Raw genomic sequence first — 15615 nt, 5'->3', positions numbered from 1 at the left:
CTTTCTCTGAATCTCTAAGATTCCCCATAGCTTTACTCTAAAAATATTTTTATTAATAGATATTAAATAATGTACAGAAGGAAAAGGAGCTGGTGTTAACGTTCTATTCTGTTATGTTCTCTGCTCTTTACCCTAGCTCTTCTCGTGTCTTGCCTACTTTTCTGGGCATTTTCTTAGCATGCGGATCTTCTAGCTCCTTGGCCTTGTAATAGTGGGGCGCCACCTCCAGAAGCCAGCTGCTCTCAATCTCCAATACCTGGAAGGGAAGAGAAAAAAATAAGCAGGGTTCCCTTCTGTCCAACCTAGTTTCTGATGTGTGTGTGTGATTTAAAAGAAGGTTCTCTTCTTTCCCCTTTGACTGCAGGGCTAGGGGTAAGGGTACCTGGCTCTAATGCTCTGGATCCCAGGGGCAGACATACATTTCTACATGCTATTCAAGAGCACAAGTAAGCTAACCCTAAACAAAAGCCTGAACGTAAAGACTGAAATACACTCAGGATGGAGCTCGTATCTGCTTTGTTCATTATCACCCCGGCACCTGAAACACTGAGACAATGGGCATTCAAATACTTAATGAGTGAATAAACAGTTCTCAGATCTTAGTAGATGCTGAGACAGCTGTTAGAAAGGATGCATTTCTACCTTATCCTACCTTAAACCAAGGTGCTTTCCTGTTTCTCTGCCAGTCCCAGCAACTTGAACCTGGGTTTTTAGCTTGCCAGGATACCATCTCCCACACAATCCACCTGCCTGGGCAGCAGGCACCTCCCCTCACCTGTCTCATGAACTCTTTGGTGGTCAAGACAAGTTCGTGGTAGAGCAACCAGCGTGGCTGTTCCTCAAAGAGGGAAGAGTTGGGATGAATGAACACTGTCTGCTGCTGTTTCACTGTGCGGTAGCCGCTGCGAGTCAACCGTGCTGTGTGGTAAAAGTAACCAGCAGTGATGGCCTATGGAGCAGGCGGGAAAGGAAGTCAGTGGGAAAGGCAGGCATCCAGGGACCCTCAGCACTCACTGCCTTTTTAGTTCAGGCTTTGGGAGAACTAGGAAGGTAAGGGCCTTTCAGTGGTCCGGGAAGAAAGCACAGGGAGAGCACACCTTGCACAGGGGAAGGGGCACGTTCTCAGGCCACTGGCCCCAGAGGAGAAGCTTGCTCCTCAGGAGATACTGGGTGGACAGCAGAAGACTAAAGAAACATTGACCTTTCGGACACGGATATAGTCCCCCTGGCAGGAACTGAGACCGACTTCCACGCGTTCCAGGAGCCCCTCCAGCTGTTCCCGCACATCCCGGGCTCGGCGCATCGATCTGAACTGTACAAAGTTCTCGTAGCACCACTGGGAAGAGTAACCACTCTCAGCCCACTGTGAAAAGGGTTGAAAAAGGCGGGGTGGGGAAGAGGGGGTGTTAAGTATACAGCAGGACCAGAGTCCCCCACGTCCCCCTCACTCCCACTCACCCAAGCCCAGTGACCTGTGTATAAACGTTCAGCAGAACCAGGTGGTCCCCACCAGGGAGGAAGAAGTTGACACGAGCATTGTCGGCATGGACGACCTTGTCCTTGGGTCGGTAGAAGATGGAGTTGTTGACAGAGAGCATGGCAGCCACTGTCAGGATCTCCTCCGAACAGCTGTACCTGGGGCAGGAAGGGAAAGGCACGGGAGTTCAAAGCTAGACACAGCAACAGGAACAGGCGCAGTGAGGAGGAAAGTGACCGCTGTGTGGTGGATGTCCTCACGTGGGGACAGCAAGTTGGGCTAACGGCTACAAATCAGAGAGTAGATTGATTCTGGTGGCAGGGGCAGCGGTATGGGGGTCAAGGAGGTGAGGGTCAGGTTATAGATAAAACGGTAACAGGAGAGAGATCCAGGGAGGCAGGGGCAGGAAGGCACCGGGCCCCTCTGAGGGTTCTGCAGTAAGAAGGTGCACATTATAGCAATCCCTTTAAGTCCATGTAATGACCTTTAACCTCAACCATAGCAGAGGAATGGCATTTAAAGGTGGTCCCTCCACAGCTGTCTCTAAATGCTCTAGTCTGAAACCTTGGGAATGAGTAAGTCCCCAAACCAGCCCTCACTCAGCACTCCTCACGATGGAAAATCTTCCACTTTCATTCATGCCCCCAAATTTTCTACACGCTTGTTAATCTCACCCATCTGATAATCATAACCAAAGACAGGACAGTGTCTTACTGATCCCTGTGGGCCTCAAAAGGGGCAATAAAAGTTATCTAATAACTTGTTATTTGTTAAAGAATAATGTGGTGGAGAGAACAAGCAAGATCACAAAGATGGCCCCAGAGACAGAAAGAGCCAGGGCCAGTGTGTGTGCTGGGGGCCCAGCCGAGTCGGGGGCTTACTTCTCAGAGGCCAGGATCATCTTCGACAGCATGGGGTCCACCGGCAGCTCTGCCATCTTTCGACCAGACTAAGGAGAGGCAAGAGAGAGTTGAGGCCACTCCTCCCTCAGGTGTCCCTCCAACTCTCGAGGGGTCACCCCAGCCTTCCTCCTGCCCCAGCCTGCCGCCCTCCCACCTCACCGTGGTGAGCTCCCCAAGGTGGTTGAGGGCCCCCAGCGCGTACAGCTGCTCCAAAGCCAGCAGCAGGGTCTCATATGGCGGAGGGTCCAGGAAATCAAAGTGCATTAGGTCGTGGATCCCTGGAGAAAGATGTGAGGGGGTAGAACAGAGTCCCTTCACAAGGACCAGCTAGCCCACCCCTTCTGTCTCAGGAGGACTGGGGGACCCCAGGCACCTAAACTCTTGAGCAGCAACACGACATTGCCCAGGCTGGTCCTCTGAATCTCGGGCACTGTGGTTTCTTCCAGCTCGTGCTGATAGGCCCAGGCGGTATACAGGCGGAAGCACTTCCCTGCAGCCACCCGACCCGCCCGACCAGCTCGCTGACTGGCTGAGGCCTGGAAAGAAAGACAATTTGTCAGGCCCACGGACAATCTGGTGATGGAAAAGAGAAAGGGCAGTATTTCTGCAAGAAATCTGGGAGGGTGTGGACCGCTAATGCCCCTTGCTCTAAGCAGCCTCCACCGCTTCTGAGCTGGCCTGTTCTCCCCCTCACCCCGTGGAAACCCTGCTCAAGCCCAGGCCAACCTTGCTGCAGGGTGTGACGGTGAGCGATTCCATGCCCGTGCGCGGGTTGTAGCTCTTCTGCTTACAGAACCCCGGGTCCAGCACGTAAATGATGCCCTCGATGGTGAGCGAGGTCTCGGCGATGTTCGTTGCCACAACTACCTGAATGAGAGGATGTGGCATCGCAGGTAAATCCCACCCACCTAGTTACCCAGAGGAAGTAATTCTGGAAGACGTGGAGTAGACAAACAGGTGCAAAGGAGCAGGAGCTGAGGGGATTTGCGGCCAAGGCCGGGAGATGGGGACAGGCCAGTAGAAGCGGGGGGAGATGTGGGGATTAGCAGGGCATAAGGCGGAAAGGACAGGAAAGGATATGAAGGGGGTTCAGGGGTTTTTTCAGAGGCGGGAGCTGGGGGTGTCAGGTTCCGGCCCCATCTTCCCCACTGTCACTTTTTTTTTTTTTTTAAATTTGTTTTTTAGTTTTTGGCCGCGCCGCACAGCATGTGGGATCTTAGTTCCCCCAACCAGGGATCAAACCCACGCCCCCTGCAGTGGAAGCGTGGAGTCCTAACCACTGGACCTCGAGGGAAGCCCCACCGTCACTTTCATATTCACCTTTACACGTTACTCCCTAAACTAGCCCCGATGAGCCTCCCTGCTCTACCCCTAGCCCTGGTTACACGGCACCCAGAATGGTCCTTTTAGAACGTAAGCCTGTCACCTCACTCCCCGCCATCCATCAGCGGCCTCCCACCCTACCTGAGAATCACATCCAAGCCCCTTCAGGCCCCGAGTCCTCCAGGCCCGGGCTACTTTCCTGATCTCATCTCCTAGCGCCAGCGCTCCTCGCTCCACCGCTGCCCACTGCTGGGCACGCCTCACGCCCGTCCTCACGCCCGCCCTCCATGTGCACTATTCCCTCAATTGGCGCGCTCTTCTCCCAGACGTCAGCCTGGCTCCTTCCCTCGCCTGACTGAGGCCCCAGCTTCACTCTCACCTTATCAGAGAGGGAGAGGCCTTCCCTACACCGTAAGGAAAATCCCTTCCTGCCATTCCTCTCCTGACACCCCCGGAGTCAGCCTCCGTCTTCCCATGCCACGCTGTACCTCTTCAGAGCATTTGCCACAAATTGATATTAGGTATTTATGTGTTCATTGTCTCCTAACTTACATGAGACTAAACTCCATGAGGCTAGGGACTTGTTTGACTTGTTTTGTTCATTGCTGTATCCTCATCCCCTAGAACAGTACCTGGAACGTGGGAGGAACTCTTTAAATATTTGCTGAATGAAAAGTTACATCTTTGCTCAAAATCCTTTGATGGCCACTCACTGGTCTAAAGTCCACACTCTTCCACCTGCCATCAAAGGCCCTCTCTAATCTCCATTCAAAGTTGTTTTTAGCCTGTCTCCCACTACTTCACCATGTGAGCCTTCCCCTAAGCCTGCTGGAGTACTCTGACCTCAGACACCCCTTAAGCCTTCCTCTGATAGTCCCCCATCATCCTCCCTAAAGGTCCTCCAGACCAAATCCCACCTCCTGGCACACCAAGGGCCTCCCTTCTCCTCTGCACCTCTACCATGCTCACTTTCTGGATCACGCATTTGGCTATCTCGCCATTCCCGCTGTCATCACCCTCTCTCTCCAGCTCCAGAGGTGAGGGATTGCCACCCAGCCTCGCAGCTGCAGCAGTGCCAAGGACACACCTTGCACAGGGCAGGCACACACTTTCCTTTTCACTACTAGTTGCGTGAACCACAGGGGTGAAGAATGTGGGTTTCTCCAACTGACCTTCCGTGCCCCAGGGGGCGTGGGCTGGAAGATCCGCGCCTGCATATCGGAAGGCAGGTTGGCATAAATGGGCAGCACCAGGAGCTCCCGGATTTTGGAGCCCAGGCGGCGGCAGCGATCCTGGAGCATCTCACAGGCAGCCTCAATCTCCTCCTGGATTTGGGTGGGGAGAGCTGCGTGGGACCCAGAGTCACGAGAGGCTGACCTGCCAGCCCTGTCTTCCCCTGGGATACACACATCACACCCCCTCCCCCACGTCACACACCTGTCCTGTCAGGAACACCAGGATATCCCCAGGGGGCTGGGTCACATGAATCTGCAGCACAGACACCACACAGGCCTCCAGGTAGTCCGCCTCTGGAGCCTGCGGGGGGAGGAGGCAGGGTCACAGGAAGGTCACCTGCTCAGGCAAATCTCTTCCTCTCCTCCCAGCTCGACATACACTTTATCCCTTTGGACTCTCCATCCCGTCCTCCCCTCCTTGGGACAATCTCCTTCAAAGGCTCCACTGCCTTTACACTTAAGCCCATCCTCCCTGAGGGGGCACCTTGGTATAGAAGATGTCAACTGGAAACCTGCGTCCAGGGATCCGGAAGACGGGGGCGTCATCAAAGAAGGTGGAAAACCGGGCAGTGTCCAGTGTGGCTGAAGCCACCAGGACCTTGAGCTCAGGTCGGAATCGAGCAACATCCTTGATCAACCCAAAGAGAATGTCTGTGTGCAGGGTCCGTTCGTGGGCCTCATCCACCATCACCACGCTGAGGAAGGAACGGGGGCACCAGTGAGCGAGGGGAGGTGGGTAATGCAGGAGGGGACACTGGGGTTGCCGGATGAGAGGACAGGCCCCCAGCCTGGCTAGGACGGAACAGACAGACCTGAAGCACCATGATGTGAACAGCCCCGAAGCTCCCGGGGTCCTCTGGGGCAGCTGCCGTGCATCCCTGATTGACCCTGATGCCTCTTTCTGGAGAGAGGGGCCGGGTGAGCCCTCCCACCCCAACCTGAGAGGACTCTGCAGGCTTCCTGGTTTCCTTGTAACTTAGCTATATGTGTGTCACCTTCTTTCTCCTTGCTCTAGTCTTTGGAATTCCTGCCAAGCCCGCAGGAGCTCATCGCCCACTTCAACCCTTTGTACCTAACTGTGACCATGATGGTGAAGTCCTCAGCCATTTCACAAAGCAGGCTGGCGTGATGGGAAAACCCCACACCCTGAGCACTCTCGCATTAGCTGGCCTTCCATGGGTTCTCAGAGGTTTTTCCAAGGGATGTGAAGGACCAAATCATATCTGTCCCATTGCTCCACTGTAACCTTCTAGGACCGGAAATCCACAGTCTCCTAAGAGCTGAAAAGGCAAGTACTGCTCAGCTGGCCTGGCTCCACCCTCATCCCATCCATGAATCACTTCTCCCCCACAAGACATGCTCATCCAACCCCTGCTTGGCCAATGCCGGCACTGAGAACTCATTATTCACAGATCAAGCCACTCCAAGACATGGGCCAGAGGCTTAAGAGTCAGGGCGCAAGCACTCTGACAGCCCCTGCAATCTCTGCCACTCTATGGCTTGTCGGTATTGATCTGAAATCCGCCTCCCTGTAACCTCCCCCATGGCTCCTAGCTGTGCTCTCTGGGGTCACATAAAACAAGCCTGGTCCCTTTCTCACGTAATAATAGCCCTTCACATATTTAGAGGGAACCAGGATGTCTGAGTTTTCCCCTCTAAGCTGAACATTCTAAGTTTTTGCAAGTGGTCTTCACGTGTCTTCTCAAGTCCCCACAGCACCATTCTACCATCCTGGTTGTTTTCTGAACTCTGGGAACAATTGGGGAGACACAGAAAGGTTCTCTCTGTAGCCTCTTCTACCCTCCGGGCCCATCTCATTTCTCAGACTGTTCGAACCATAAAGATTCAAAAACTGGTGGACAGGACTTCCCTGGTAGTGCAGTGGTTAAGAATCCGCCTGCCAAGGCAGGCAGGGGACACAGGTTCAGGCCCTGGTCCAGGGAGATCCCACATGCCGCGGAGCAACTAAGCCCATGCGCCACAACTACTGAGCCTGCGCTCTATAGAGTGCAGGAGCCACAACTACTGAGCCCACGTGCTACAACTACTGAAGCCCGTGCACCTAGAGCCCGTGCTCCACAACTAGAGAAGCCACCGCAATGAGAAGCCCGCGCACCGCAACGAAGAGTAGCCCCCACTCGCCACAGCTAGAGAAAGCCTGCGCACAGCAACGAAGACCCAACGCGGCCAAAAATAGATAAATAAATAATTTAAGAAAAAAGAAGTGGTGGATAAATCAGAAGAGAAGACAATGGCCAAACTGGCCAGGTGGGAAGATAGGAGGGAAAAGCCAGAGATTAAAGGAGATGAAGGAAGGTACTGAAGAACAGGAGGGCAGCAGACCGGAGGGAGGCGAAGGTGGGCAGCGCCCCCTCTCGTGGGAGCTGGGGGGCCTGTGCATACCTGTAACTCGCAAGGTCAGGCTCAGAGAGGAACTCTCGGAGAAGCATCCCGTCCGTCATGTAGCGCAGGACAGTTCGCTCTGATGTGCAGTCCTCAAAGCGGATGCTGTAGCCGACCTGTCATGTGGGCCATTAGTGATCGACAGTTGGGCTGGTGCCCCCAGAAGGGAGGGCAAAGGGACAAGGGTGAGCACCTGGACCGGTGGGGGTTGAGGGGACCTGCAGGCAGCGGAGGCTGAGTCCCAGACCCTAGGGGCTCCCCTCGTCCCTCAGTCCCCACAGATCTCACCTCATTCCCAAGCTTCACACCCATCTCCCGGGCCACTCGAGCAGCCACACTCATGGCTGCCACTCTCCGGGGCTGGGTGCAGGCAATCTTCACACCTTTCTTTGTGTAACCCTGAATGACAAGAAGAAAGAGGAGGTTTCCCCTTTGATAAATTTGCAGCTGGGGCCCAGCAATTCAGAGAAGTTGGAAATGCAGGGAAGGGGGGACAGAGAAACAGACAGAGCAGAAAACCAGACAAGAAGGGCAAACGGATAGGACGGCAGACCCAGGGCCCACAAAGGGTCCTCACCCAGCCCTAGGCAGTCCCAGCCCTCTGGGTCATCAAGTTCGGGGCTCTGCGAGATTCAAGCTGGAAAAGGACTGACCGGCTGGGCAGACCCAAAAGCAAGGGGAACAAGGGAAGGTAAAAAAGCAGGAAAAGTCTTTTCACTCCTCATTCCTTGGCCCTGCAGAGGCGCAGAGGCCAGGCTGGTGGAGTGGGGTCCACGTTCACACCCACACGCCACCACCTAACCGTCTATACCTCCTTCCAACGCTAGCCTACGGAACACCTATCAGGCATGCACACCGTGGCAGGAAGTGAGAACAGAAGCATGAAAAGGGCGTGGTCCTTATTCTCGAGAACCTCACCACTTAGCAGAAAAGACTCAAGGACTGAAATGGAGAAGGAAAGTGACTACTCAAAATCCCACGTAAAGGAGCTGACAGGACTGTGCTGGTCAGTGCCAGCTGAGGCTGAGGCTGCCATACCTCCTCAAAGAGGTACTGTGGGATTTGGGTGGTCTTGCCCGAGCCTGTCTCGCCTTCGATAATGAGGACCTGATGACTAGCAATGGCGGCCAGGAGCTCCTCGCGGAACGGGAACACCGGGAGGCTGCGGCGGACGACCTGGATGGACTCCTTCTGCTGGGCCTGGGTTGGAGCGGGTGGGGCTGACGGCTCCTGAGGAGGAGGAGAAGGGCAGTGAGCTTCAGGGCCGGCTCCCACGCTCCTCGGGACATCCCAGCGCCCCCCCCTCACCTCGTCACCCTGGAGCTGAGTGGCCCGGACGAACTCGATGGTCTCCTCTTCCTCCAGCACCAGCTGATACTTGGGCTCCTGGGAGGCAGCATCTCGGGCCCCAAACTTCAGGGATGCCGCCCCGAGCCGGGCCTCCTCCCAGCGCCGCTGCTCCGCCCCAGGGGCACCGGACTCCTCCTCCACTAGATCCACCGCTCGTGCCGGCTAAAGAGAGAGGGGCACGTGGAGACAGAGCTGCCCTCTCTGCCCAGCACCCCCTACCCAGCCGCTACCCCCACCCCCAGAGAAAGGCAAGACAAGGACGGGGCCAGCCAAGCCACCGCCCAAGCCCCGGAAGCCTTCCCTCCCCTCTGCTTGGGGACCGGGGCTGAAGCGGTGACCCCCTCGCCTCACCTGTCCTCGCGTCTCCTCGGGCATGTGGTAGCGATTGGTGGCCTCCAGCTTCTCCTGCTCCCCAGCTGCCCGGTACTCCCGGGCCAGATCCCGCACTCGCCGCTTGTATCTGAGCTCACGCCGCTCGTGTTGGCTCAGCTCCACATCCCCAAAGAGGAACTCCTCGTCCACCAGCTCGGCCTCCAGGTCCTCAAGCTTCTCGCGCTCCCGCTTGGCCAGGTATTCTCGGCGGGATTTCTTCCGCAGCTCAGGGACCTGGGTCAGCCCAGGGCAGTCAGAACCTCTTCTTGCTGGAAGAGTGACCCTTTTCCTCACCTACCCCTAAGAGTGACAACCTCCGACAGGCCGGCAAGAGAACCTAAAGATGTGTCCTCTACCTTCCTTCCCTCTGCAATGGACAACGCGACTGACGACATGCCCAACGCTGGGCCCACACGCTGCCTTCCAGCAGGAGGACCCAGCTGGATGTCCTTCCAGGCAGCCTGACCATCTTCGCCAATATAAATTCACTAGGGCGAAGGTGATTATGTGCATATTTTATATTGTACTCTTGCTATTTTATTCGACTTAGTGGAAAGGGGAAAAACATAACAGCTTATACCAGCATTTGGAAGCACAGGTCTCAAACTGAAAACAACTGAGACAGTGGGAAACCACTGGGTGAGCCAAAAACAGGTGTTCTTCCTCCCCAGTGATATGCTCCCCGGTCTTGAACCAAATGACTGCAGTTTGAGGAAAAGGGAAAAATAAATTACACACAAAAAGGTTGGAAGCATCAGAGAGTGGTTCTGTGAGGCAAAATGTAATGAGGGATGTTTAGCTCGGGGACTAACTTCTCCCCCTCACACAATGGGTCATTTGGCTTCTACGTGTTTCCTTTCAATACAGGCTTTTCAGGACACATTGTGGATGACAGAAGACTGGCCACATGCTGAAGGCCTTTCTGGACCCTAACCCTAAGCCCTCCCACTGTGGCAACACAATCTTCCCTGTGTTCACAACAAGCTCCTCTACTGCAGTGACAAAACCCCACTGCTGCCCTCCCCTTGGGGGCCCTGATTTGATTTAATTGCTTGGTTTTTCTTGTTTGTCCTGTCACGTCTTAAAATGGAGTTTATGCTCATGACCTGATCTGAGTACCACAATCAAATACTCCTTCGGCCTGATGGGTGAGGCAGATGGATGTCTCTTTAAAATATGGGCAAGAAATCAGGGCAATTTGAGCATCGAAAAGAATAATGATATGCAATTATAAAATACCGAGAAATAAAAATTCACGAGTCCAACATGACACACGTACAAACAACGGGAAAAAAACTTCTGTCACCGGTGAGGTGACTATTACAGCAGACTCTTTACTCTGAAACTTAGTAATTAAAAGGAAACAATTAAGCATTTGCCCTCACTTTGAGGAAGGCACTGTAGCCCATTCCTTGTTGTTGAGGAAAAGTTCTTCTTTATATAAAAAGGCTAGCCGATAAATGTAGAAGGAATGTCAGAATCCAAAAATCACCACTTTGCAATACCCCATGACATAAGTGATTCAGAAAAGGATTAGCAGTGGTTGCTAAACCATTAGCTGAGAGGCTGTTGGTAGGAAGGATACCAGCACTAACATGCACACAGCTGGACAATGTGTCCCCCTGATATGACGTGCACATGACCACCCAAGAGGCGTTGCTGCCACAGCTGTTTAATCTGAGTCTAAGCAAGCTGTGGACCCAATTTCCACTTTAAAGAAAGCACTGGGACAGAACTTAATACCACAAGATAAGGATCAGATAAATCCAGAATGTAGGACATGGTACAAGATGAGACAGAAAGAAAGAGAGAGAAGGGGGAAATGAAACAAACTGAAGAAACATAACAACCAAATGCAATGCGTGAACCCTGACTGGATTCCAGTTTGCAAAAAGCAGCTATTAAAGACATTTTGGGGTAACTGGGGAAATCTTACTGTAGGCAGGTTCTTAGTTGATATATGAGAAACATCAGCCTGGGTGTGACAATGGCACTGTGGTTTTACAGAAATATCTTACCCGGTACATGCTGATGGGACAAAATGCCATGATGTCTAAAACTTTTAAATGGTTCAAAAAGAGAGGAAAAGAAAAAAGCCGCCATTTACATAGGCATTGCAGGGACTTCCCTGGTGGTGCAAGGGTAAGAATCCGCCTGCCAATGCAGGGAACACAGGTTCGAGCCCTGGTCCGGGAAGATCCCACATACCACGGAGCAACTAAGCCCGTGCGCCACAACTACTGAGCCTGCGCTCTAGAGCCCACATGCCACAACTACTGAAGCCCGTGTGCCTACAGCCCGTGATCCGCAACAAGAGAAGCCATCGCAATGAGAAGGCCGCGCACCACAACGAAGAATAGCCCCCCATTGCTGCAACTAGAGAAAGCCCACGCGTAGCAACAAAGACCCAACTCAGCCAAAACATAAATAAATAAATAAATAAATTTTTTAAAAATTGCCTTATACTATTCTTTCAATTTTCCTATTTGTTTGAAAATTTTCATAATTGAAAAAGAAAAGAAAATTTCAGGAAAGTAAAAACACTACACCAGCATCGAGAGATGTCTCAGAAGTCTGGCCACAGTCACTCTGTGGGGTGTGAGCTGAGATGGATATGTCAGGAGAGACCTGTTGGCCACTAGGCCGTTTTCAGGACACCAAGAGTCTCAAAATTCTTTGGGGAAATCTAAGTGTGACTTAATGGGAAGACCAGGCCTTTGGAAAACTGCAACCCTACCTAGGCTAACCCCGTAACAAGTCCAGTTCATGAATTACAAGGGCTCTGTCCCTGTGCAGTGAGAAGACCAAATCAGGAAACCAGTGGGAGATCACAAGGCCCCGTGGGGCACGGAGGGATCAGGTGGTAAGAAGGTATGTGGAGATGCTGTACCCAAGCTCAGGGGTCAGCACGTCCGTGGGCAGCAGGACTCTGCTCTGCCCCTGTCCTCCAGCCGCCCCTTGACCACCCAGCTGCCTTTGGAATACATCTCTTTAAGTCTCAGGAACAGGGAAAGCTCACACTCCCCTCACTAACACACAGTGTGATCTGATCCTAGGATTCAAAGAGGGTTTCTGGGCCGTTTTCTTCCCTCTACAACTTAAGTCCACCCTCAGCAGGCTCCTGTCAACCAAGCCCCCTCCTCCAGAGACCCAACACCCCACCAGCAGCCCCACTGCGCTTCCTGTGCATCCTTTCTCCCTATCGTTAACCACACTCCTTCAGTAAGTCTTTCCTTTTGTCTTCCTGGGCACTGGGACTCACCATGGCTTTCCGGTCTTCCTCAGCCATCTTGAGGCGCTTCTGAGCCTCTTCATAAGCCTAGGAGAAGAAGGCAAGAGTGGCCCAAAGTCCCCACACCCACAGCCATTGCCCTTCTAGAATCACAGGTATCATTCTGATGTTCCCTAGCAAAAAAATGTTCCCCAGCACAAAGAAATGTTCCCCCTTCACTGAGGAATCTCTGGGGCCGCAGGTTCAGCAAAGAGCCACCTCAGCCCGAAGACCCAAAGACATTACCAGATCACTGGAGGCAGCCCCCTGTCTTCCCAGAGATCACTATCTGCAATCACACCCCACCTCACACTGGACCCAGGGATCTTCTGGGCACTGACGGAACGTGCTGCCCCTACGCACCTTCTTGTCTGACCGCTCCAGGACGTTGCGAGTCCGGTCCTTGTCCCGCTGCCGAACCCGCTCGGCGAACGCATCGCGCTCCTCCAGGTCCTGAAGGCGCTCTCGCTCTGTCCGCTCCCACTCATCCTCTGACTCTGGCTTCTCCGTCTGCTGTTTACTGCCCCTGCAGCCCAGCCCGGAGCATTAACTAAGGGCATCCAGAGGCTGACTGTCCCATCATCCACCTGCCCCATCCTCTCTCACCCTACTTCTGACTTACTGTGTCTTCCTCTTTCCTGTCTCCGAAAACTCTTCCTCCTCTTCTTCTTCCTCTTCCTCCTGACGTTTCTTCCTGAGGTGTTTCCGTTTTTTCCGCTTCTTCCGGAGACTGCTCCCGGCCCTGTCTACAGTCTCCTCGCTGCTCTCCTCACTGTCCTCCAGCAACCTGTAGGATCGGTTCTTTTCCAGCAGGGCTCTGGCCTCTCGCTCAGCTGCCCGAGCTGGCTTTTCCTCCACAGCCTTCCGTGGGACCTGTCAGAAGAGGAGAGGATAAGGGGGTGTGAGCAACTCCTGATCCCTGCCCACCTACTCTGCCCTGCTCCTAATTTAAGAAGTAACTTGACCTTAAACCGGCCTTCATTCTCTCTCTTCCCCAAGGCTTCACACCACGTCCATCAGCCTGAATGGGGCCTCTCAGCTTCCAAACTTCTTTTCAGTCGTTCATTTAACAAACATTTATCGAAGCCTGTCCCATGCTCCCACTGCTAGGTACCAGGGATACAGGGATAAATAAAGAGACAAAAACTCCTGCCCTCACGGAGTTTACATTCTCATATCCAATTCTCAACTGCTCAGCCTCTGTTCTTCCCAATGACTAAGTCATTCCTACCCAAGGACTGGCCAGGATTGTTGTGCAGAGGCCAGACTCCAGGGGTACACTGGTGAACAGATTAACATAAAGTTCCTACCCTCCCATCCCTTACGTTCTAACCTCATTTCTCACCAAGCACCTTATGGGATATCCACACCAGGTTATCCACCATTCTCTGAACAAGCTCAACACTTTTAGTATTACTGGATACTTTCTAAGCTCTAATTCTGCAAGGTGCAGTTAGGTGGTAGGAATACAAAGACAAGAAATACAGTCTTGTCGGGCTTCCCTGGTGGTGCAGTGGTTAAGAATCCGCCTGCCAACGTAGGGGACATGGGTTTGAGCCCTGGTCTGGGAAGACCCCACATGCCGCGGAGCAACTAAGCCCCTGCACCACAACTACTGAGCCGGCACTCCAGAGCCCACAAGCCACAACTACTGAAGCCTGCGCACCTAGAGCCCATGCTCTGTAACGAGAAGCCACTGCAATGAGAATCTCGCACACCACAACGCAGAGTAGCCCCTGCTTTCCGCAACTAGAGAAAGCCCACGTGCAGCAACGAAGACCCAACGCAGCCAAAAATAAAATAAATAAATTTATTTTTAAATTTTTTGATTAAAAAAAGAAATACAGTCTTGTCTTCCAGGAGCGAACCTTTACACCTTTACTCTTCTCCCTTCTCTACCTGACAAATTCCAGGGAATCTTTGGGTCTGCTTTTCCCGATCCCAACTCCCACCCCTTCTGCCCTCCCACAGCAAGGGCCTACACATCCATTCTATAGCCTCGCTATTCGAAGGGTGGTCTGTGGACCACCAGCCATCACCTGTAAACTTGTTAGGTTTGTTAGAAATGAAGAAACGAAGAATCCATCCCAGACCTACCGAATCGGAACCCACATTTTAACAAAAGCCCTGGATGAATCCTGTACCTGTTAAAGTTTGAGAAACACTGCTCTACAGCGCTTAATCCAACACACTTAAACCATCCTCAATCTTCTCCACGGAAGTAGACGTCCAACCCGTAGGCGATAACGGACACAGAATAAATGCTGGTGAACTGAGCTTACTTAATTCTCGGTTGGACAGTTAGCCCGACCTCACCAGGACAAATAACCTGGGGGCGCCGCCCCCGCTCCACCCCCTCTCCTGCCGCTCCCATGCCCGCCCCCCCCCCACCAACCCCGCACCTTGTTCCAGAGTCTCAAGGCGAAGTCCCGGGCCGGCCCACTGAGGTCCAGGGTATCGGTGTCTCGCAAGCGCTGCACGAACTCCTCTGCCGAGGCGCAGCGCTGCGCGGTACCGATGAGGAACTGGGCCACATGCCGCTCGCTCAGTCCCAGCACCGAGTGCAGCTCGTCTTGCACCCAGCGCTCCAGCCCCGCCGGCGTCGCCATGGCGACTCACGCTCCCTATTCCCGGCCCTGAAAGTGTCTCGAGCAGCCCCGCTGGCGGCCGGGCGGGTCACCCGGAGGCCAGAAGCCCCGGGCCGGAACCTCTGTTCCACAAAAAAGCTGCCTTAGAACCTGGGGGTTCGGTTTCCGACAGCCCAAAGCAATCTTCCCGGACCTCAGAGGCCGGAAGTGGCTGCACTTTTCCGGCCTAAGCACTACGGTGGCCGAGAGAAGTCAAATCTTGCGGAATTGTACTCGAAGCTTGGGATAAAACATTTTCATTTCCTCCCCCACCGAATCTCTCTTTCGCCCTCTGTTGGTCATTCCTGGGTGTTACACTCACCCATTTCATTCCACAAATGCTGAGAGCCTAATGTGTGCTAGGCAGTTTTAGTTCCCGGGGGTACACCAAAGAACAAATCAGAAACAAATCCCTCACAGAATTTACAGTGGCTTGAGGGGGGCGGAGACAAGATACATAAAAAATAAAACATGTGGGCTTCCCTGGTGGCGCAGTGGTTGAGAGTCCGCCTGCCGATGCAGGGGACACGGGTTCGTGCCCGGTCCGGGAGGATCCCACATGCCGCGGAGCGGCTGGGCCCGTGGGCCATGGCGGCTGAGCCTGCGCGTCCGGAGCCTGTGCTCCGCAACGGGAGAAGCCACAACAGTGAGAGGC

At 53.6% G+C, this 15615-nt stretch overlaps 1 protein-coding gene across 1 annotated transcript; it reads right to left on the bottom strand.

Moving 5' to 3' along the window:
- Positions 1 to 31: 31 nt before the first annotated feature.
- On the bottom strand, positions 32 to 15164 carry DHX16 (DEAH-box helicase 16). The gene is made up of 20 exons (XM_082637637.1): positions 14736 to 15164; positions 12956 to 13206; positions 12697 to 12859; positions 12325 to 12381; positions 9042 to 9296; positions 8649 to 8852; positions 8379 to 8570; positions 7629 to 7739; positions 7341 to 7456; positions 5422 to 5632; positions 5140 to 5238; positions 4875 to 5027; positions 3106 to 3246; positions 2753 to 2915; positions 2539 to 2657; positions 2359 to 2426; positions 1473 to 1635; positions 1202 to 1363; positions 776 to 949; positions 32 to 256 (listed from the first exon to the last, which is right to left on the bottom strand). Exons 1-20 carry the CDS (start codon positions 14940 to 14942, stop codon positions 128 to 130), a joined length of 3138 nt encoding a protein of 1045 aa, XP_082493763.1. The 5' UTR covers positions 14943 to 15164; the 3' UTR covers positions 32 to 127.
- Positions 15165 to 15615: the final 451 nt, after the last annotated feature.

This window comes from Mesoplodon mirus (assembly GCF_964341445.2).
Source record: "Mesoplodon mirus genome assembly, chromosome: 12".
In the NCBI taxonomy this organism is placed as follows: Eukaryota; Metazoa; Chordata; class Mammalia; order Artiodactyla; family Ziphiidae; genus Mesoplodon; species Mesoplodon mirus.
The sequence above is the reverse complement of the archived record's forward strand: the minus strand, read 5'-3'. Positions and strand labels throughout refer to the sequence as shown.

What these genes read in the sequence shown, in the direction of transcription:
- DHX16 (XM_082637637.1), bottom strand. Translation starts at nt 14,942, where the DNA reads ATGGCGACGCCGGCGGGGCTGGAGCGCTGGGTGCAAGACGAGCTGCAC. An exon ending in CACAGTACCTCTTTGAGGAG is followed by an intron (nt 7,740 to 8,378) that starts GTATGGCAGCCT and finishes CTTGTCATTCAG; the next exon opens with GGTTACACAAAGAAAGGTGT. An exon ending in CCTGACCTTGCGAGTTACAG is followed by an intron (nt 5,633 to 7,340) that starts GTATGCACAGGC and finishes TTCCTTCCTCAG; the next exon opens with CGTGGTGATGGTGGATGAGG.